Source organism: Muntiacus reevesi, chromosome 2, assembly GCF_963930625.1.
Source record: "Muntiacus reevesi chromosome 2, mMunRee1.1, whole genome shotgun sequence".
In the NCBI taxonomy this organism is placed as follows: Eukaryota; Metazoa; Chordata; class Mammalia; order Artiodactyla; family Cervidae; genus Muntiacus; species Muntiacus reevesi.
Genome location: NC_089250.1, coordinates 200,325,333 through 200,346,989, shown reverse-complemented (window position 1 = coordinate 200,346,989; position 21,657 = coordinate 200,325,333). Strand labels below are relative to the sequence as shown.

Sequence of the window (21,657 nt, the reverse complement as noted above, 5' to 3'; positions counted from 1 at the left end):
TCAGAGGGGTCCAGTTACTTGCCCACCTTCACTCAGCTGCTAAATTGCAAGGCTGATGTTTTGTTTGTTGGGTATTTTTTGTTTTTTGGTTTTTTTCTTGGCTATGCCGCATCATTTGTGGGATCTTAATTCCCCAACCATGGATGGAACCCAGGTCACAGCTGTGAAAGTGCTGAGTCCTAACCACTGGACTGCCAGGAGATTCCCAAGGCTGGCGTTTGAATCCTGGCTCCGCTGACTCTCTGTCCGTATTCCTTCTGCTTGACCCAGTCTCCTTGGATCCATGGGTTCATCTCCTCGAGTTCTCCCAACCTTTGGTCAACAGCTTTCTGGGGCGCTGTGATAAGCATTTCAACCTGGGCAGGGTTGACAGTAGAACTGAGCAGCTAGACTTTACAGACATTCACCCAACAGTGCCCATCCCCCAGGAATGTATATAAACTTGGGACTTGACCAAGAGCAGTTCAAATCCCCTATCTGTGTAGCCAGGTTGGGAGATGAGAGAAGAAACATCACAGAGGCAAGAATATGGGCCTCGGAGGTAGACTGATAGGATTTCAAATTAAATTGGCTTGTGACCATGGGCAAGATACTTAACCTCTCTGAGCCTATTTCCTTACCAATACAGGGGAGGTAATAACAGCATCTACTTCAGGGGGTCGTTGTGAAGGTGAAATGAGATGACTAAATTAGATAGTGTGTTCCACTTTCTAGTAAAATTGAATAATTTCATAGAATATGGCTGACCCATTTTATTGTTACTGTCATAAATAGTTGTTATTGTTAAGGTCCTGCATGCATTCAATGGAAGGCTAGTTATCTTGTTCTGGTTCTGTCATATTCTCCATGTAAGTCCCTTGGCAAAACTTGGCCTTTGCTTGCTCATCTACAGCATGGAGGGGTTGAATCCCACTTCTAAAGTATTTTCAATTTTTGACTGCAGTTATATTTCAGTGGTCATGGCCAGATACATCCTGATAGCTTCATGCTCTCTCCAGCATGTGACCTTTCCACCTACCATTTCAATCAAACCATTGGCTCCTCTGCTGGGGACAGTTCAAAGTCATGCACCTGGCAAATGACTTAGAAACTTCATTTGGCCCAGGGACCTGTCAACTTGAACCATCTTTCAAAGGGAGTCCGGCTGAATCCGCAGCTTAAGCAGGTTCTCCATGGACGAATGGAAAGGGAGATAAAGAGATACACAGACTCTAGGCTACGTGTCCTAAACAACTCTTGGCTATTTGTTAGTTGGTATAGGAAGGTCGCCTAATATTTTGATTAAGATCTCTGCAAACTCCACACTCTGAATAACCAAGAGAACAAACAGAACCGGGTGGGGAAACGTTTACTTCTTAATGAGGCTCTCCTGAATGCCTCATTTCAGATGCTGCCATGCCCCGCATCCAGGGGTTATTCAATGTCTGCTGTCTTTGTCAGCCTCAAAATCAACACCTTAAGAAACAAGTGAGATTTGCATCTTTTAAAAATCCTGCCAGAAAATTGTAAAAGGTGTGAATATGCTACTTGTTTGCTGCAATATTTTAAAATAAATTTTAATTCATTTGAACTGTAAGAATATTTCATCTTTTTCTATTATGTAATGGACACCATTAAATGCTGTTATCAAGGTTCTCTCTCATCAATGCAATCACAGACCTTATTAAAAGGGGCTCCAAGTGCTTCTAATAATTTTTCCAAGATACTGGGCAGGTGGAGTCCACAGTTTCACCTCCTAGCTGCTGGACCTTGAGCAGATGTCCTAACCTTTCCAAGTTTCATGCCCTCATATCTCCAATACGGTGACAATGACACCTACCTCATAGGGTTGTGAGAATTAAATGAGGTAATGCCTGGAAGGCCCTTAACACAGTTGCCTGGCTCTGCCGGAAGAACTCTATGTTTTTTCCAGTGTATTTGAATAGCACAGGTTTTATAAAAAAGTATTTTAAATCCTAATATTCAAAAAGGTATTATTCTCTTCAGCATTTGGTACCTTGGGGGAGCTAAGTTCTATTCTTCAATAAATCATATTAAGTAAAAGTTAGCTCCCTTTCTTAAGCCTTGAATTTGGAGTTTTAATAGCAAACATACAAAGGTTATGCTTTGTGGCTTCAATTCAGAAATGTCAGTACATCAAACACACGTTCAGATACACACACAGGGACACTTACTCACACGGTGTAAAGGGCAATTGGCTTTGGAGGAGAATGTCACATGAACAGAACTGCAGCTCATTAAAGCAGCGCTTGACGCTTTTGACCTCGGCTACATAAACAGTGTTTTCAGATGACAGAATTACTAGGAAACCAAGTCCTATGAGCACGACTGAGTCTCTGAAGCAGTTCGGCATTTAGACGCCCAGAAGATGCGAGTAATGCTATGTGAACCAGTAAGTAACCTATGTGGTATTTTGGAAACAATATTAAATGAAAGGCTCAGTAAAATACAATGGGGGATAAGGGGCTCTGTTGGGTTTTTCTGCTTGTTTTTTAGTTTGCAAGATTCCAAGACGTTCCAGATATGCAGATGCCTCAAAATTCTACAGGGCTTCACAAAACGTGATGAGACTACAGAAGAGGTAAGCAGAGCGGGGATGATTGGCATCAGCCTGTTGTACGTGGGGGTTGACACCTGCCACCGGGGCTGGGAGGGAAGGAAGGACGGGTGAGCAGGCTGATCACGTCTAGATAGTAACCAATGGCCAGCTGGGATGAAAGGATCTAGGGAAGGGGTTTTTCTTAATGTCTATGTCCCGCCCAGCTGTACTCAACTCCCGCCCAGAATGAACCGATGATCAGATATATCTTAGAACAAGAATGGAGCCAGTTCACTAGTGGGCAGATGGCTGTACACACCCTAGCAATGAAGGCTCTCTGGACTGTAACAAAACAGGACATCCCTGTTGCCCTGTTACTAAGACTTTTCTCTCCTTTTTCAATGAGCTGCATTGCCCGTTGGCTAAGTTGATCCAAGGGCTGCCTCCATGGGGCAGCTGGGGCTTCAAGCCCGAGGTCGGTGTCCCTTCTTTGCCTTCCCAGTGAGCTCTGCATGAGGTGTCATGGACACCAGTGGACGTTACTCATTCAGGCATTTTAATTTAAAGACCTTATGCTAGCCTGGGCTTCTCTGGTAGCTCAAACGGTAAAGAATCTGCCTACAATGCAGGAGACCTGGGTTTGATTTCTGGGTTGGGAAGATCCCCTGGAGAAGGAAATGGCAACCCACTCCAGTATTCTTGCCTGGGAAATCCCATGGACAGAGAAGCCTGGCTGGCTGCAGTCCATAGGATCACAAAGAGAGAGAGACGAGTGACTACCACACATAGGCTAGCCTATCTTGCTAACATCTATGAGACTATAGTACCTCATACTACAAATTCTCCAATAAAACATGCTCACCAGAGTGGCCTCAATTCACCCTCCACTACAGCACAGCCAAATTCCGAGCTGATCACCCAGAGGGAACTTCCGGTTATAGCCCTTGGCACACGGAGCTTCCCATATCATGACGTCATTCACACGGACCCGAAGAAATATAACCCACTGGATGGCCACGCTCTGCTCTATGCCCTCAAGCTGGCACTCTGGGCTCCAGAAGCTTCCATGACTATCCATTTCATCAGTTCACCCTACTTCTCACCAGGCCCAACACACAGTCATCACTTTATTCCTCAGGGCAATTATGCAGGTAGTCCGGAGTCTTCTTCATCCACTCCTTCATGCCCCTGGGGTAATTACTGAGCACCCACCAGGTGCCAGGAACTGGGGAGGGACTGGGGAAGCCAAGATGAACTCAACTGGGAGGCTAGAACATCATCCTGTCCATGTGTTGAGCACCTCTCACCTGGATCAGCAACCTACCCTTGTCCCCACAACAGTCATATCAAGCTATTTCTCAGTCCATCTTAGTTGGAGTAAAAGCCAAAGATCCTCCAATGGCCTGTACCACCTGCTCCTCCCATGGCCTCTCTGATCTCATCTCCATTTACTCTCTCCTTTGCCCACTCAGCTCAGCCACCTGGAGTCTCTGCTCTTTCCTAAATGTGCCAGGCAAGTTCCTGCCTCAGGGCCTTTACACCTGCCTCAGGGCTTTTGCACCTGTTAATACTACCAAACCACTTTCACCCCCAGATATACACATGGCTCACTCCCTCCCTCACCTTCTTCCCATCTTTGCTGAAATGTCACTTTCTCAGTGAGGCTTTCCAACAACCCTATTTAAAAAACTGACCTCTCGAGGACTTCCCTGATGGTCCAGTGGTTAGGAATCCACCTCGCAATATAGGGGATAAGGGTTTGATTCCAGGTCAGGGAACTAAGATCCCATACATCTCAAGCAACTGAGGAGCCCACACACTGCAACTTCTGAGCCCGAGTGCCACAACTAAGACACAATGCCATCAAGTAAATAAACAGAGAAACTATAAGACTGACCTCTCTGTGACCCAGCTCTCCAAGTCCCCACCCCTCCATAACGCTTTCTAACAAACATACCCACTGATTTCTATGTTTATTATTTGCCCATTCCCCCTAGAAGATTAAGTTCCACAAGGGCAGAGATTTTTATTATTTTTACTGTTGTGTCTCTATGACCTAGAAGAGCACCTACCCTCAATAAACAGGTGCTGAATGGATGATCCATAACACCCCCACTAGAGGACAGAACCAGAACACACCGCTTCTCAGCCCACTGCCCCACGACACACCCAGTCACATACTCTGCCCTTCGCCCACACACCAGCACCTCCCACCCACCATACACTGACCCACAACACCCTGCTAGGTGTCCCAAGTCACATACCAAGAACACTCTGTACTAAGGCCTCTACACCCCTTCAGCACAGCCTTCACCATGCCAGAGGGCACACCAATTACAACAGGATCTACCAGTCAGCTCGCTGGCTGGTGGTACCCCACAGAACCATGTCCTAGCCCCTGCTAGGCCGTGGTCCAGCGGCAGTATCTCATCTGGGAGCATCATAGAAATGCAGCATCTCAGGCCCTGTTGTAGACTGGCTGAATCAGAACTCATATTTTAATCACATGCCCAAAAGACCCTGTGTGCACATTAACGTTAAAGAAGCTCTGCTAGGCTACATCATGGCGCATGTACCATCGGCTGGGCAATGACAGCTATGGGAGTCACAGTCCTCCCCATCCAAAGTGCAACAATTCATGCATTGCATCATATCTTTCATCACACAACCAAACGATGCTATGACAGATACAATTCAGTACCCAGATTATAGCCCTTTATAAATAGGGTAACTTACACAACAACCTATTTATTTGAGCTTCACTGCTGGGCTTGATAAAAACCCCCTCTGTGCTCTAACAAATATCCCTAAAGAATCCAGTATGTTCCTCAGCACAGCGCACTGCAACATCTTATTTGACAGCCTTTCACTGAATCACTCATTTATTCAGTAAAAATTATTAAGCACCCGTCACGTGCTCAACCTTACGCTAAGCACTGGGGCCCAACAATGAAAAAGACAGTCTTTCAGTCTCGCCAGAAAGACAGACCTTACACAGAACAATTACAACAAAGTGTGATGAGTCTGTTGATAGGACTTTAGCAGATGATCCCTACTCGGCAACTGACAAGAGCTTCCCTGAGTGGGTGACGGTTTACTGATTTGATGAGGAGGAAGGAGGAAGGTACCAGGATGGTGAGGGAGGGAGGGAGCATGGGACGGCTCTGGGATTTCAGGGTGGCTGGCTCTGCCTGGGCAGAGCCAGGAAGGGAAGGAAGGCACTTCAAGTTTGAGGAGCAGAACGACACTCAGCAATGCCAGTTCTTGCAGTTAGGAGCCTGGGGAGGCAGTAGAGGTTGGTTCAAGGAAGACCCTAGAAGCCATATATGCTGAGGAACGACAGACATTATCCCAGGGGCGGGCAGAGAGCCGTTGGTGGGGCAGGTTCGGGGGGGAGGGGCCCGGAGGGGGGAGATTTAAGCAAGAGAATGACACAATCAGAAGAACATTAAAAAAACCACTCTTGTACCCTGAAACAATACATGAAGCCAGTGCATTTCAGTAGTTTCCAACGATACTATGTGAACAGTTCCTGCCACAATAAAAGATGCACTGAGAACAACTTTAAAACTCCATTTAAAATTATTTTAATGAACCTTCAATAATAGCACCCTTCACTGGTGTTTGAATATAATCCTCTGCTATTGCCCCGTGGTTTTTCTTTCTTTTGCTGCACTCTATTTAATAGCATGCATGAGTCAGGAACGCTGACAGATACGTGCACGCTTTTCAATATCCTGAGAGGCACATGGAACTCTGCACACACTCACCAGGGCCTTTCAGAAAGTGTGGGCAAAGGGGAGATGTGAAATCCTCAGGTGGGGGCTGGGGGCTCTAGGGCTGGCAACTGCTATGTGGAAGGCATATACCCAAGTCGAATCGAACAAGTATGTGATATATACATTGTGCTGTGTTGGGCTTAGTCGCTCAGACATGTCTGACTGTGACCCCATGGTCTGTAGCCCACCATGGGCTGTCCTCTGTCCATGGGGATTCTCCAGGCAAGAATACTGGAGTGGGTTGCCATGCCCTCCTCCAGGGGATCTTCCCAACCCAGGGATCGAACCCAGGTCTCCTGCATTGCAGGTCAATTCTTTACCGTCTGAGCCACCAGGGAAGCCCAAGAATACTGGAGTGGGTAGCCTATCCTTTCTCCAGGGGATCTTCCCGACCCAGGAATCAAACTGGGGTCTCCCACATTGCAGGCAGATTCTTTACCAACTGAGCCACAAGAGAAGCCCAAGAATACGGGTAGCTTATCCTTTCTCCAGGCAATCTTCCTGACCCAGGAATCAAACCGGGGTCTCCCACATTGCAGGCAGATTCTTTACTGACTGAACCACAAGAGAAGCCCAAGAATACTGGAGTAGGTAGTCTATCCCTCCTCCAGGCGATCTTCCTGACCCAGGAATTGAACTGGGGTCTCCTGTATTTCAGGCAGATTCTTTACCAGCTGAGCTACCAGGGAAGTCCAGTGTATACATTATTATGTTTATTTTGAATTTACCCTAGGAATTCGAAATTCTTTATCCAGTGTCTCCTCCCCTTAGAGGTGATGGCAGAACATCTTGAAGTCTACAGCCCAGTCCAGTCACTGTACTTTGAAGGTCATTGTTAAACCACACAAACATTTCAAGACATCAGCTGGTTGCTACGGATCATCACTAGTTGCTGTAACCATTTTGTGTTGTCAATGATAAGAACAGCTCATTTTTCCTGAGCACCCTCTGTGAGCCAGGGTAAATATTCAAAGTATTTAACCAGCCAAAGTGGACTCTGGTTGTAAGTAACCAGCACTTATGGGACCCAGCTAAACATCAACCAGACTCTGCAAGATCGCTACCCTAGAGCTGATAAACTGACAGCCACATATGGTTCATGGGTGTTTTATTTGACTGGAGTTGTGTTTAATTTTTAAAATGTTGTTGCTGATATGTTTTTTAAAATAGTGAGATTTCATACAAAAGTCCTGAGGAGGATGCAGCAGTGAAGAGCCTGCATCGACCATAGGACCGACCTGGCAGGCCCCATGCCTGCCTCATAGAAGGTCCCCAGGGAAAGATCACTCTTACTTTCATGAATAAGATAAAAAGAAAATAATAATAATCAGTGATGATCCACAGGACCCTCCGATTGGTCAGCTGGAGATGAACACCCATCTGTTGAGCTTTGAGAACCACCAGCTCCCCCGTCTGCCCCTCTTTAAACCACTCCCACCTCCCTCACTGACATTACCTGCTTGGCCTCTGTAGCCATCTGAGTCTCTGACCTGTTCCTGGAAGGTGCCCCTCCTCCCTCAGACTGCATGAAAACCACTGTCTTCCCCTTAAAGAGATTTCTTTCCCTGCCACGTTCCTTTGGCCTCTGTCTAGCTTCCCTGAAAGAGCTTTTGACCATGAACTCCACAGCAGTGAGTCCCAGCCTGGAGCGTCCATCAGATTCACCTTGAGAGCCGGACAGCAAGGTTTCTGATTCAGGAGGTCTGGGGTGGGAGCCTGAGAATTTCATTCCTAAAGTTTCCAGGTGATACTGCTGGTCTGGGGACCACTCTTTGAAAACCACTGCTCTCTAAGCAAGGAATGAACCTCAAATGTCAGTGGTTCAATTCTGGTGGGGATGGGGGCATGTACATCTCTCCTCTAGCCAAGTGGAGAGAGGTTGATCTGCATATTGAGACCTCATGAATAGCCCTGCAAAACCCAAATAGGGTGTGTGTGCCCCCTCAAGTTCCCAGCTTCCTGACTAGAGAACCCACTCTTGTCTTTCAGATTGCTTTTTGATCTTTTCTTATGTTAATAAAAATGATGATACTGCCTATGACATGCAGGTAGACACACAAACCCCAAGTGCACATATGGACATTATCTTATGGACTAGCACCAGCAGAACTCTATGCTGGTCTGCTCCTTCAAAGACCCTGCACCTGAGACACTGACCAACACGTGATATGTCGCTAACAAAAATCATCAACTCTCCCAGAGTGCCTGCTGTTTACCAGTCATGTACTGAGTGCTTTATGCATCATGACCCACCCCTGATAGAGAAACTGTCGTCATCCCTGTATTACAGAGGAGCAGAGAGGAGAAACGACTTGTCCAAGTTCTCCAGATGTAAAACATTCAAGAGACGGTTTACTGGACCCACTGTATTCATGAGGGTCAGATACAATTAGGAATACTGTGTTCAACCCTGTGTCTGCATTTCAAGATGGATGTTGCTAACCTGGAGGACAACAGGTGATGTAATATGGGACATGCTTACAGGTGGAGAAGGGGCGTGTTGAGCCCAGAAATTGCAGGTTTCCGGAGTATCAGAGAAAGAGCTCTGGTTGGCAGAACAGGACTCAGTGATGGAAATTCTGAGGAGGCTGATCTGGTATCACTATATACACTGGCAACAATCAGAAGGACCACAATGTGGAACTCGCTGCCTCTAAAAGACCCCATGACTGAACACCAGGAATTGTCCAGAGAGAAACAGGACTCATCAGAGATTCTGTGAATCTAATCATTTGGGGTGTGCAGGGCTGGGAGATGTGAGAAGCACCTGGGAGGCTTCCTTCAACTACAAGTCGTTTGCCCCAGGCATCCTGCTATTGCCTCTAACGGGGTCAGACTCTCTGAATCCTCACTTCCTCACACACTGGCTGAATGAACTTGGAAAGAGCACTCAACTTTTATGAGCTTCCATTTCCTCTTCCATGACATGGAATAACAGCACCTGTGTAACATTTTGTTTTGAGGATTTGCTTAGATGCTATGTGTGAACTGCTTAATATGGCCAGATAAGTGGTCATGAAATTAATAATAATAGTATCAAAACAAGCACCACTTTCACTATCATTTTTCACATTTGAGATCCTCATGACTTCTGGTTTCGATGACAAAGTTTATGTTCAGGCTTACTACTTTCCAGCCTTAGCCAGCAGTTACAACCCATAATAAAATCACCAGGTCTCCCGTGTACTTTAACAAAGAAATATCCTTCCGGTAGAATCACGGTCCTGATTAATCCAGAAGAAAACTCCTCCTCCCTGCCGAGTCCTTGGGGAAAAAAGTGCTCCTGCATGCACATGACCTTGGGAAATGTGAAATTTTCACTCTTAAAACAATTCCCCAAGAGCCATATCCACACCCAGAGCCTCTGGGAGAGCTTTACGATCACGCCAGCCTTTGCTTCATTCTGGTTTGCCTTGGGTGGGAGCTGGCTCGGGGTTCTGTCTTCTTTACTGACTCAGATGGAGTGTATATTTCAGAATTAAATTTAAATACTGTTGAGATAAACAACATGACCTTTTCAATGTCAGTTTGAAGAGAAAATGACACAGTCGAACCAAGGAAAGACCGAGGGCGAAATTAGATTCTTTATCACAGTCCAAAAATGGATCTGAACTGGGCTCACCCGAAAACCATTCCCCCAAAGCTGCCAGCTCAGACGGTTACAATAATTGAATCAATAAAACAAAAACACAATATCCATGGTCTTTCCCGCATATATCGAGACTGTGCGGACAGAAATCTCCATTTTTGTACCCGCTCCCTTTGAGCGTAAATATGAGCACTTGTAAGACATGTTCATTGAGGTCCACCCCTCGGAGGGCAGCAAGGGCACACACATCGGAGAGAAGAAAAGAGCCTGTTATGACGTGGACCGAAACAATGTTATGCTGTGGACCCAACCACCTTTAGAGAACAGTTTACTTACGGCTTTCGGCTTATATGGGGGCTGAATCTCTTTGCGTTCAAGTTTCTCCCAGTCAATATACCGGAAAAACGCATGCTCTTTGATGTCACGTTCACCTTCAGGTCCACAACCCAGACGTTTGCCTGGGTGTTTGGTCATCAGCTTCAAGAGAAAGAGAAATGTAGAATGAATTTCAGAAGAGGAGATGTGGGACTCTCAGAAATGATCGCTCCTATGAATGAGGGAAGACAGCGCAAAGAAGAGTCCCAACTAAATCTTTATTTTTGGCTTTTCAGCCAAATTTCCCAGCCAGGTCTTTCTAATAGGAAGACCCAAGAGTAGTTTCTGCTGCTACCAGTCCCAGAGCAAAGTCCCTTACAGTTAATCACACTTCAGCCTGACTGTGGTCCTGAACTTCAAGTCAGAAATATCACATGGTGCATTTTGATTTAAGAATGATTTCTACACAATTACTGAAGCATTCAATGAGAACAGTTTCAATATCTTCAAATTCTCCTCCTGCCACCACGAGGAAACAGGAGTTTGACCAAAGCAAAGGGCACGTTCATTCAGATAATATTTGCATTTCTCAGTAAAGCGCTTGTGAAAATGACAAGACAGAAGAAAAAATATTAGTCAAATGGACCCAAGTTTCAAGTAATTACTTTCTGAAAGCTCATTAAATAGTCAAAACCTAGCCCAGCTCATTTCCCTTGTATCACACATTACACTAAACTCCGCTGAGGTTTCTTTGGTGTCCCATTTAAATTACTTAATTATCAAAACCCTCCATCTTTGGGTCTCTGAGCCAGTGCTAAATAACAAGATGAATAGACACTCCAAGATGAAACCAGACAGGCTCCCTCTTGTAAATGAGTCCAAAGCAGCAGGAAAATATCTCTGATCTCAAGACTTAAGCAAATGCACAGAGAGTCAAGACGGAGGAGTTGATGATTAATTTTTTAAAAAAGAAAGATCAGCAAGAGGCCATCAAAAGAAGAAACAAAACAACTGAAACATACAAGACCATGAAGCTTCTTGGAGTTGACTTGACACCAAGAAGCCCATGACGTCAGACTCCTCAGATTTTTGCCCAGGGCTTGAGGATTATGGGGGGAAGGGGTGAATTCAGCAATTCACACCTACTCTGTTGGACTTTCAGCTCAGCCTGATTCTTGCTACAGATAATCTGTCATCAGAAACTACCCTTCTACACCCACACACACAGAGAAGTACATACTTTCCACATATGCTTTATCTTCTAGGGGAAAAATAACCTGCACTTCTGTTTCTAAGCTACTTCTTTATAAATTTTATGCCTAGTCTCACCCGATTCTCACAATGACCCAATGAGTTGGGTGTTTTAATTTTTCCCCACTTGAGTGACAAGGCAATTGACACTCAGAGGGTTAAGCAACTGGCAAGGACTCACAGAGACAGTAGATGGCAGAGCTGGGATTGGATCTTATCTCTGCTGACCTCTAAAACTCAGACATTTAGAGACATAGATTCCATGTGGTTCCCCAGGGATGATCTGTGGTCTCGCTTGGTCAGGAAAAATTTAGGGAGGGCAAGGAAATTGGGCCAAATCTTGACTTTTGTGTAGGATTAGAATGGGAGGAAAGAAAAGGTTACGAGGCTTTGGTTAGCACAACCAGCTTTCCTATCCACAACAACTTCTGGGGCTTCCCCGGTGGCTCAGTGGTAAACAATCTGCAGTCAATGCAGGGGATGCGGGTTCAATCCCCGATCTGGGAAGATCGGACATGCTGCGGAGCAACTAAGCCTGTGTGCCGATACGACCGAGCCTGTGCTCTAGAGCCTGAGAACTGCAACCGCAGAGCCCACGAGCTGTAACTACTGAAGCCCGTGCACCTAGAGCCCATGCTCCACAGCAAGAAGCTGTGAGTGAGAAGCCAGTGCACAGAAACTAGAGAGCAGCCCCACTCCCCCCAACCAGGGAAAAGCCCGGGCAGCAACGAAGACCCAGCACAGCCAAAAATACATATATAAATAAAATCACATATAAAAAACTAGGAGCTTCCGTGTCCTGAGCACTCCCCGTGTGCTGGGCTCTGTGCCTCAGGCTTCCCAGCTATTACCCGTTACTCTTTCATCTTCACAGCATTAAGGCCTCAGAAACTATTATCCTCATTTTCCACATAAAGACACCGGGTCCAGAGAAGCAGACATCTGCCTAAGATCACCCAGGTAAGTAACAGAGCTGTGCTTTGAACAGATCAGCCTGACCAGAGTCTTAAAGCTCCATCTTATAGTTTCTTAGTGTTTTCACCCTAATGTATGGCCAACTGGGGCTTCTGTCTGCTTTAAGTTTATTCAAAGGGGGAGTGGTGATCTGAGCAAACTGTATACTAATTTTTTTTTTATGGTGGAAAATAGGGTCTTTAATGGGATGGATAACAGCAGTCTCCAAACTTTTTGGCACTGGGGACCAGTTTAAAGGAAGACATTTTTTCTGTGGATTGAGGTGGGGGCATGGTTTGGGGATGATTCTAGCGGATTACATTTATGGTGCGCTTCACTCATTATTATTACATCAGCTCCACTTCAGGTTATCAGGCATTATATCTTGGAAGCTGGGGACCCCTAGATAACAGGATATTTTCAAATGGAATTAGACCTTTTTCAAAAACCTAGCTCACTTTCCATGTAAATAGGAGACTGCTAAGCGAAGGAAAACCACTGCAGAAACACCCCAGCACTAATGCGAAGCTGTGCTCAGCTCTTGCACGCTGTGCTCCGGCGCCCGAAGCCAACCATGCAGACAGCTGGACTTAATCACTCTTCCGATCTCTGATCACCTCCCAGATGCATCCCCTGGGGCCCACGGTTCAGGAGGAAGCATTTGGCTGTTCACTTGAGCATCACTCCTTCTCTGGAGCATCAACCTTGAAGAAAAAGCCCACACGGAGCCTCAGCCAACTCAACTCAGAAAGGTCCCCAAACCCAATAGTAAGAAAGTCACCCTCGCTAATCCTGAAGGTTATGGGTCTGAAATTAATAGAAATCTGCTCTACCAGGGAAACTGCTAATTGGAGCTGAAGCTGAATGCAGCTGACCTGGAAAACCCTTTTCTCCATGACCCACTTAGAACCCCAGCTGTCTAGGCAGGCAGGGCTGTGAAGGGGAAAGTCCTGAACATGCATGGAGCACCTACTATGTGCCAACGCTATGCGAAGAGCTTCCTCTTCTGTTACCTCATCATTTAACACTCTTTCAAAATTCTGTACAGTGAGGATTATTATTCCATCTTCGGAGATAAAGAAACAGAAGCCCACAGATGCAAAGTAATAGGCTCAAGACCGTGCATCTAGGAAGCGGAAGGGTTGAAATACACAAATAGTCTTGAGCTCCCAAATCCCCCACTTTAAAAATCCAAGTCACGGGGAATGCAAACTCGAATATCAAGAGGGGGTTAGCATGTAACATGGCCGTGCCAGCATTAGTAACAGCAGGAGTCGTAACCCAAGGGTTTTGGAACAGAGTGCCAGACTCTCTACTGAGTTCCTTGTATTAACTCATCTCATGATCAGAGAACCCTGTGTGTGGTCCCATATGTGTGTCCCCAGTCTGCAGATGCGGTGGAACAACTTCCCAACTGTCACAGGGTTAATAATGCTCAGACTTGAACTCAGATGCTGGTTTCTTCCCAGAAAAATCAGGAGAGGAGGGGACACATTCTTATCTGAAGGAAAGACTGGCTTCCAATACAGTCTCCCCCTCTCTCCCCACCCTGTATGATGACTGCAGGGGTTTGCCCTGGCCTTGTTCTATGCCCTTTATTTGCCAAGGGCTTCGTCTAAGCTCCTCATGAACAGCTCAGCTGGTAAAGAATCCACCTGCAATGCAGGAGACCCCAGTTCAATTCCTGGGTCGGGAAGATCCCCTGGAGAAAGGATAGGCTACCCATTCCAGTATTCTTGGGCTTCCCTGGTGGCCCAGATGGTAAAGAGTCAGCCTGCAATGTAGGAGACCCGGGTTTGATCCCTGGCTTGGGAAGATGCCCTGGAGGAGGATATGGCAACCCATTCCAGTATTCTTGCCGGGAGAATCCCATGGACGGAGAATCCCCTGGACAGAGGATCCTGGCGGGCTACAGTCCATGGGGTCACAAAGAGTCGGACACAACCGAGTGACTAAGCAAGCACAAGAACCTCTCCACGCCCTGTTCCTCCTCTTCCCTCTTCCTGCCTCATACCCTCAAAAACTATTTTCAAACTATAAATTTTAAGATGTTAGGGACTGAGATGAATTCACATATGTCTTCCCCAGGGATATTTGCATCCTAACCTATGCAGCTGACAAAGCTTAGGTGATTCACTGAGAGTGGGAATTTAGGCAGCAGGACAAGGTGCTTCTAGATGGAGGTTGGCCCAGCTGTTATAAACCTCCTGAGTTCAGGCCAGCTCACACGCCATCTGATGGGTTAGGAAGGGCAGGGCTGGGTTGGGCAATGAGAAATCTGCAAACACCAGGAGGACCTAGAACCAGCAGCCCTGGGTTATCCAGACACACAGGTGGGCATGCTCTAACCCTGAGCCATGCTGGCACCGCTGACTGCTGGGAAGGAAAACTTCATAAAGGCAGCATCCCTGACTCCTGTTCCTTGGGGGTCTCACAGTGTCACTTTCATACTTTTCATCAGAGTTGAAGAGTTACCGCATTCAAATAATATACTTAAAAGGCAGTGGTTTTTAAGCAACTCGGGGACTTTTTCACAATTACAGATGGATGCCAAACTTAATCTCTAGGGTGCAAGCTGAGGTGTGTGCCTTTGAAAAGAGCACCACAGGTCATCCTGATGGTGCCAACAGGGGCGATCACTGGTCTCCAGGGATTCACCCAGGTCACTGTGAGCACGTCCTGGCCAAATACGAGATCAAAATATGCAATCCTTACCCAGAACAGATGCCCCGCTTTGTCCACAGGTTAATGTGCATACATCACAATGTACAAACTTGCAAACTTTTCAGTCATTTGTGGGTTAGGGGGAGAGTGGGGGTTGGGAGACACTCAATTTGGGTCAACTTATCTAGAGGATCCCTTAAACTCAATACTGCGATTATTTTCTTAGGACAAAAGTCACACGCTCTTACTACTAACTAAACTCGTAGGCCCCAGCGCTGAGTGAGGCTGACCGATCATGCCGCGCCCCTCTTGGGTACCTTCCCCAGGTTCCAGCTCTTTGGCAAAGTTTCTGGGCTCCCCACCTCATTCATTCCAGCACCTCATTCATTCAGCACTCTGAGGCTCCCCACTTCATTCATTCAGCACTCTGTGCTGGCCTAGAGCCTGGAGCCCAGCCAGCAGCAACATGCTACTGCAGGCAGGCCTCTATGGTGCTTCCGTGTGAACCAGAAGAAGGCTCCCTTTCCTCTGGGAGGCAGCAGGTCTGTACCCGGCTCACAGAGGGGCCAGTGGACCAGGGGTGGAGTTTGACCGCCACTACCCCTCCCCCGCCCCAGGCGCAGCATCCTTGGGCAGGGTACCCCTGCACCCCTGTAGGCGGTGGTCCTGGCTGCCAGCTTTAAGGGGCTCACTCACCCCTTTGCAGATGGCCACAGCTTCCTTGGACATGGACTTCGGATAAGCCACGTTGTGCTCCATGATTGACTGGAAGAGTTCATCCTCATCCTCCCCTTCAAACGGTGCCTGTGGAGCAGAGCACAGGGTGGGAGAAGGAGTCCTGCATGAACCACCCCCTGCCCGACTGCCCCAAACCAGCACGCCCAGCTCCCTGGGGTCCACAACCAAGCCAGACCCAGGGCCTCCAGGAAGAGGATAAGGAAAACTGGTCAACAGACAAGGGTAACCCCAAGGTCATGGAAATCACAGAGGTTCAGAGCTATGAGCTGGTATCCGGCTGACACACTCTCTTAAAGAGAGATTCCCACGGGGATGGGGGTGGGGGAGGACTTTCCTCACAAGTCAGTTAAAATTCAATTACCTGCCCAGCCAACATCTCATATAGCAGGACGCCAAATGCCCACCAATCCACGGACTTCCCATAGGGCTGATAAGCAATTATCTGGAAAACAGAAGGCATCCGTCAGGGAGGTGTGCAGGTTCTTGCAGTGGCTGAGAATGAACACGCGCTTCTCTTACAATAAGAGTGGGGCATCCCTGGGGGGTGGCGGGGTGGGGGGAGAGCTCTTCCTTGGCCTGGCACCCGCCCACTGTGAAAGATTAAATTGGCCGTCACAGTCCCAGATGTGGGCCTCTATCTAAAGGAGTGAAGAGGGAGTCCAGGGTCCACTGAAGCTATTTCTTTACCTTAAGAAGATGGATATCCTTTACAGAGATACCTGCAGGCGGGGAAGGCATCTGTGTATGTCACATTGCCTTTTCAGAGCACTTAGTACGGTTGTGTTATTTTTAATTTTAATACAGTGAGCACGGCATTTTAAAGGAGAAAACTCGTCCTTCTTTCTCATGATAAAAGTAATAGCATTTACACAAGAATGTGAACATACGTAAGACTACTGAACTTAGAAATGGTTAAGATGATGATGTGTTTTTTTGCCACAATTCAAAAATTTTTAAGTTAAAAAATGTAATAGCAGTTATTATTATCTATTTAAAATATAGATAAGCTACGAGAATGCAATTAAAATAGTTCTTTATCAAGAGAGACATTACGATTGATATTTGGTCTATTTTCCTCTAGATTTTTTCTATTAGTATATATTAAACTCTGTGTGTATGAGTGTGCTTTACATAAATACTTTAATATATGGAACTTTAACAAAACATTTTATTCATTTAGCATTTTCATGCTAATACCTGTACATCAACATAACCAGCTTTTACCTCTGCATAATGTTCCACTGGATGGATATACCAAAATCTAATTCATCAATACTCAACTGATTAGGTTCTTCCGTGTAATTAGATATGTGGACATCTGTCCAATTTTCTTTCCTTAAGATAAACTCCTAGGAGTAGAACTGGTGAATCAAATGGTATATATAATTTTAAAGGTTTTCATACTTATGACCAAATTGCCAGAGCATGGTAAAGTCTAGAACAGCTGTGTGACCATCCATTAGGATATAGGGGTGAAACTTAACTATATCAAAGGGATTAGTTAAGGAGCTTGGGATTGACATGTACACACTGTTATACTTAAAATGGATAACCAACACGGACCTACTGCATAGCACATGGAACTCTGCTCCATGTTACGTGGCAGCCTGGATGGGAGGGGAGTTTGGGGGAGAATGGATATGTGTATATGTATGGCTGAGTCCCTTCGCTGTTGACCTGAAACTCACAACACTGTTAATCGGCTCTACTCCAAAGCAAAATAAAAAGTTAAAAAAGAAAAAAAAAGATTGGAAGGTGATACAGCAAAGGTTAAGAGGTTGAGGATTGAGGGCCACACAGTGCAGAGAGGAAATCCTGACTGCTGTTGCCCAGCCTGTGACCCTGGGAGACATTACTCAACGTCTCGAAGTCTGTTTCTTCATCTACAAAACCAAGTGTATAATAATATTTATGTCATAGAGTTTTAATAGGATGAAAGAGAAATATGTGCCTCTCACATATTATGCCCTCAAAATGTCAGCCATGACTTGAAAGTTCTCTAATTCAGTGATAGTTGGTTTTACTCAACAAATGTGTCTGAGCAAGCCTGCCTATAAAGCTTGGCTATAAAGTCTGTTTATCCACCTCCATCTCCCACCTTGGCTTCTGCCCTGAAATCACAAGTGTCCTCTGAGGAGAACTGCTTGCAATGGATGAAGGAAAGCTTTCTGTGAGAACACTTATTGAAAGTGTTTTCACACTTTTAAAGTACTTCATGTCTCTTTTGATCCTCCTGACAACCTAACAAGTTAATCCTTTTACAAAGGGAAATAGAGCCTGGGAGGTGAAAGAAGTTGCCAGAGGCAAGGGGGTTAGTTAATGGCAAAGCAGGGGGAAACCTGACCTGCAGTTTATTCCTCCCACCAGCAGGCTGTGGGCTGCGGGCTGGAGGAGGATGCAGTTTCCCCGGTAACGCAACTTGGGGCTTTACGAGCATCCAGGAATCTTTGAAAACCACACGTGTGGGGGCCCACTCTGCAGTGATTCTGGCTCCATTCATCTAGGGTGATGCCTGGCCATCCCCATTTTAAAAGCTCCCCAGGGACTTCCCTGGCCATCCAGTAGTTAAAGACTTTGAGTTTCCAATGCAAGCGTTCTATTCATGGTTGAGGAACTAAGATCCTGCGGTGCTGTGTGGAGGGGGAAAAAATTAATTAATTAAAAAAATAACAAAAGCTCCCCAGGTGATGGTAAAGGGCAGCCTTGTGAACCAGAGATCACTGAACACACAGCAGATCAAGGAACTGTATCTGATATCCTAACTAATTAACACAATGATAATAAAGCAATGTATGTCACACAGGAAAAACTCCATTGGGTCCTAATAAAGGGTTAAGTGCTCAAAGGATTACTTTGCAATTCCTTTGCAATTACTTTTCCTTTGCAATTACTTTGCAATTCCTCAAGTAATACATAAATACATTTACCTTGTGGAAAATTAAAACAGTATACAGATTAAGCTAATTTTCCTTTACAATGGCCTTACCCTCAGAGGTAACCAGTGTTGTAAAACCAGTCTGGACTCTTCATGCATTTCCTTTACTTCTGCATGCATATCTAAATACTTGTAAGAAACATAGAGCAGTGTTCCTTGTGTTGTTATTTACCATAAATGGCATCATACTGTATTTATCCTTCTGTAGCTTGATTTTTTCCTCTCAACAATGTTTCAATATCTGCATATACATCTCATTCACTTTTTGAATTGATGTCTAATAGTATTCCACACTGAGGAGGCCATGGCAACCCACTCCAGTATTCTTGCCTGGAGAACCCCAAGGACAGAGGAGCCTGGTGGGCTACAGACCATGGGGGTCACAAAGAGTTGAACCCCATTGAACATGGTTGAACGACTAAGCATAGCACACTATTCCATACTATAAACCATTCAGTCTATTGTCCATCCCTTGATTAACAAACACTGTTCAAGTTAGTACAGACAGGTGTGTTCTGATCTTTACAAGGGCTGCATAATATTTCTTAATATGAATTGCAACCCTTTCCTTCGCTGGTAGTTACTGAGACTGTGTCCTATTTTTCATTACTAAAAATAGTGCTGCAATGAAGAAAGGACTTTGAAGACACATCCTTCCGAGTATGGTGTGTGTTTGTGTGTCTGTGTGTGTGTATGTTGCAAACTAGATTCCTAAAAGAGGAAGAGTTTTGGTAATAGAGTAGGCAGGTTTTAAATTCAGTGCCAAGCTACACGGGTCCTCCCATCACCATTGTTACATATGAAACCTGAACAGTCAAGAAGAGAGGAATTCTAGAATGTCCATTTCCAAGACTCTATGCCAAGTTCGCAGTTCCTTGCCATAAAAATCCAGTAACAGATTACAGGATGCCACCTTCCTGAGCACCAATTCAGAGAAAAAGGGAGGCTATCATCTGGCACAAGTTTTTGGGGAAATCCATTCTGCAACTGACCGCTTCCTTTGGGAAAGGAGGGGGAGGCACTAAAATAAATCTTCACACTTTCATTTATATCTTAATCATAGGAAGAAAAATGCTGAGTCTTTTAGGATTGAGCACAATTTACTGCATACCTATGAGCACACAGATCCTGTCCCGGGAATCAGTCTCTCTTTCTCTTACTCCTCTGCCTTTCCCTCTCCCCTGAACACACACTTCAGTGGCATAATTAGGAGGTATCATATGGCCGTGAGCCATAGCATCTTGACGAAGAATCTTACTGATGTGTGGTGGATGGTTCTTTGGAGTTTTATTTAAGTGTTCTCCCAAACCTTGATGTATTTTGGGTCTGAGCTTCTGGGATGTGTGCTAAGTTAATTTACATGTGTGATCGCAAAGGAACGAGTTAGAGTCTAGGAGAAGGACCAGCCCGAGGTCCTGCTTGTCTGGTACCCCTTGGACTCACCCAGCTGCTGTGTGGCCACCTTGGGCTCAGGGAAGACATCAGTACAACACAGACACGCCTGAGGGGTTGGCGTCAGCTCACCTCGGGGGCGATGTAGTCTGGGGTGCCACAGAAGGTCTTGGTTGTCACCCCGTCCCAGATGTTTTCCTTACACATGCCAAAATCAGCGATCTTGATGTGGCCCTCGGAATCCAGCATCACATTGTCAAGTTTCAGGTCACTGTGGGGACACAGATTTAGGGACTGAATTAGATGCTATTTCTTTTGAGTCAACCAACATCCACTCACTACGTGCAGAACGCTGTACCATGCCTGATGGGGACACAGCAGTGAGTACAACCCAGTCCTCACCCTCCAATAGCTTATAATCTGGCAGGGAGACACGAGGGTCTGCAAACCTCTGTGCTTTTCTTCTCCTGCAGCGGCAACTGTGCCAAGCGTCTTGGGAAGATGCAATGAGACAGCAACTCTGAGAAGAGTGATCCACAGACAGCTAAATAAAATAGAAGCTTTCTCCATCTGGGCAGAGCATCCACACAAGAGTCCTTTATGTGAGGGGGCATCTCTAGAGTTGACCTTTGCAACCTCAGGATCCCTTACATTTCATAGGAAGGTTTTACACAAAACTATCATGTAAAAAATATCTCTGAAGAGCATGGAGAAAAAAAAAAAAACTGATTGAGAGCATCTTGTTTACCACAAAGTACCCCAAGCTCCCCTAAGCCAGTTCCTAGGTCATCAACCCAGGGGTTTCTACTGACTTCCAATCAAAAAATATTTGTTGCACACCTACTTAGTGACAGACACTTCGCTTGGAGCGAAGTATATATTATGAACAAGATAATCAAGCATCTTGCTCTTATTCAGATTAAATTCTAGTAGAGGGATAAAGTCAATTACCAAGTATTCAAATCTACAAGCATGCTTATTGCAGTTTCTGATGAATGATATGAAGGAAATAAGAAGAATGATGAGGTGGACGGGAACAGGGGAGGTTACTGTAACAGAGGATCAGGGAGGTATCACCTTCAAAGAGTGATGCCCTAAACGACACAGGCTCCACTCATCCTGTTTCGTCTGTGTTGATGGGGAGAGTTTGGTGTCTGGGGACCCTTGCACATTTCCAGCATATCTGATGACTCCAATATCATTACATTTTCCCTTAACACTGATACCAAAGTCATCACTTGGGTGTTTCAGCACCCATGAATAGGTATGATCTATGGGCCAGACTTCCTCAATCCCATTAGAAATCCAACTTCCTGAGAGGCTAACGGATTTACCATTCAATTCAGATCTCTCCCTCAAATCACCTTTGCTGGGTGGTGGAAATTTGTGGCTCTGCCTATTTTAGCATCTTGGGGTGAGAACATCCTAAACATCCTAATATTTCTTTGAAGAAACAGCTTCCCTGATTCTCAAGCCACATGAAGTTGGTGATGCTGAGCTT

The 21,657-nt window shown here is 45.7% G+C and overlaps 1 protein-coding gene and 1 long non-coding RNA gene across 2 annotated transcripts in view; one reads left to right on the top strand and one right to left on the bottom strand.

The window, feature by feature from the left end:
- PRKCB (protein kinase C beta) overlaps positions 1-21,657 on the bottom strand; it is a 221,911-nt gene that overhangs the window by 17,415 nt on the left and 182,839 nt on the right. The window contains exons 12-15 of the mRNA XM_065919292.1: positions 20,289-20,427; positions 16,191-16,271; positions 15,788-15,895; positions 10,244-10,384 (exon numbers count right to left, since the gene is read on the bottom strand). Coding sequence (XP_065775364.1) covers positions 10,244-10,384; positions 15,788-15,895; positions 16,191-16,271; positions 20,289-20,427 — 469 coding nt within the window. The remainder of the gene's footprint in view (positions 1-10,243; positions 10,385-15,787; positions 15,896-16,190; positions 16,272-20,288; positions 20,428-21,657) is intronic.
- On the top strand, positions 2,263-10,235 carry LOC136160613 (uncharacterized). The gene is made up of 3 exons (XR_010661631.1): positions 2,263-2,392; positions 2,497-2,581; positions 7,052-10,235. It is a non-coding gene; the product is annotated as an uncharacterized lncRNA (long non-coding RNA).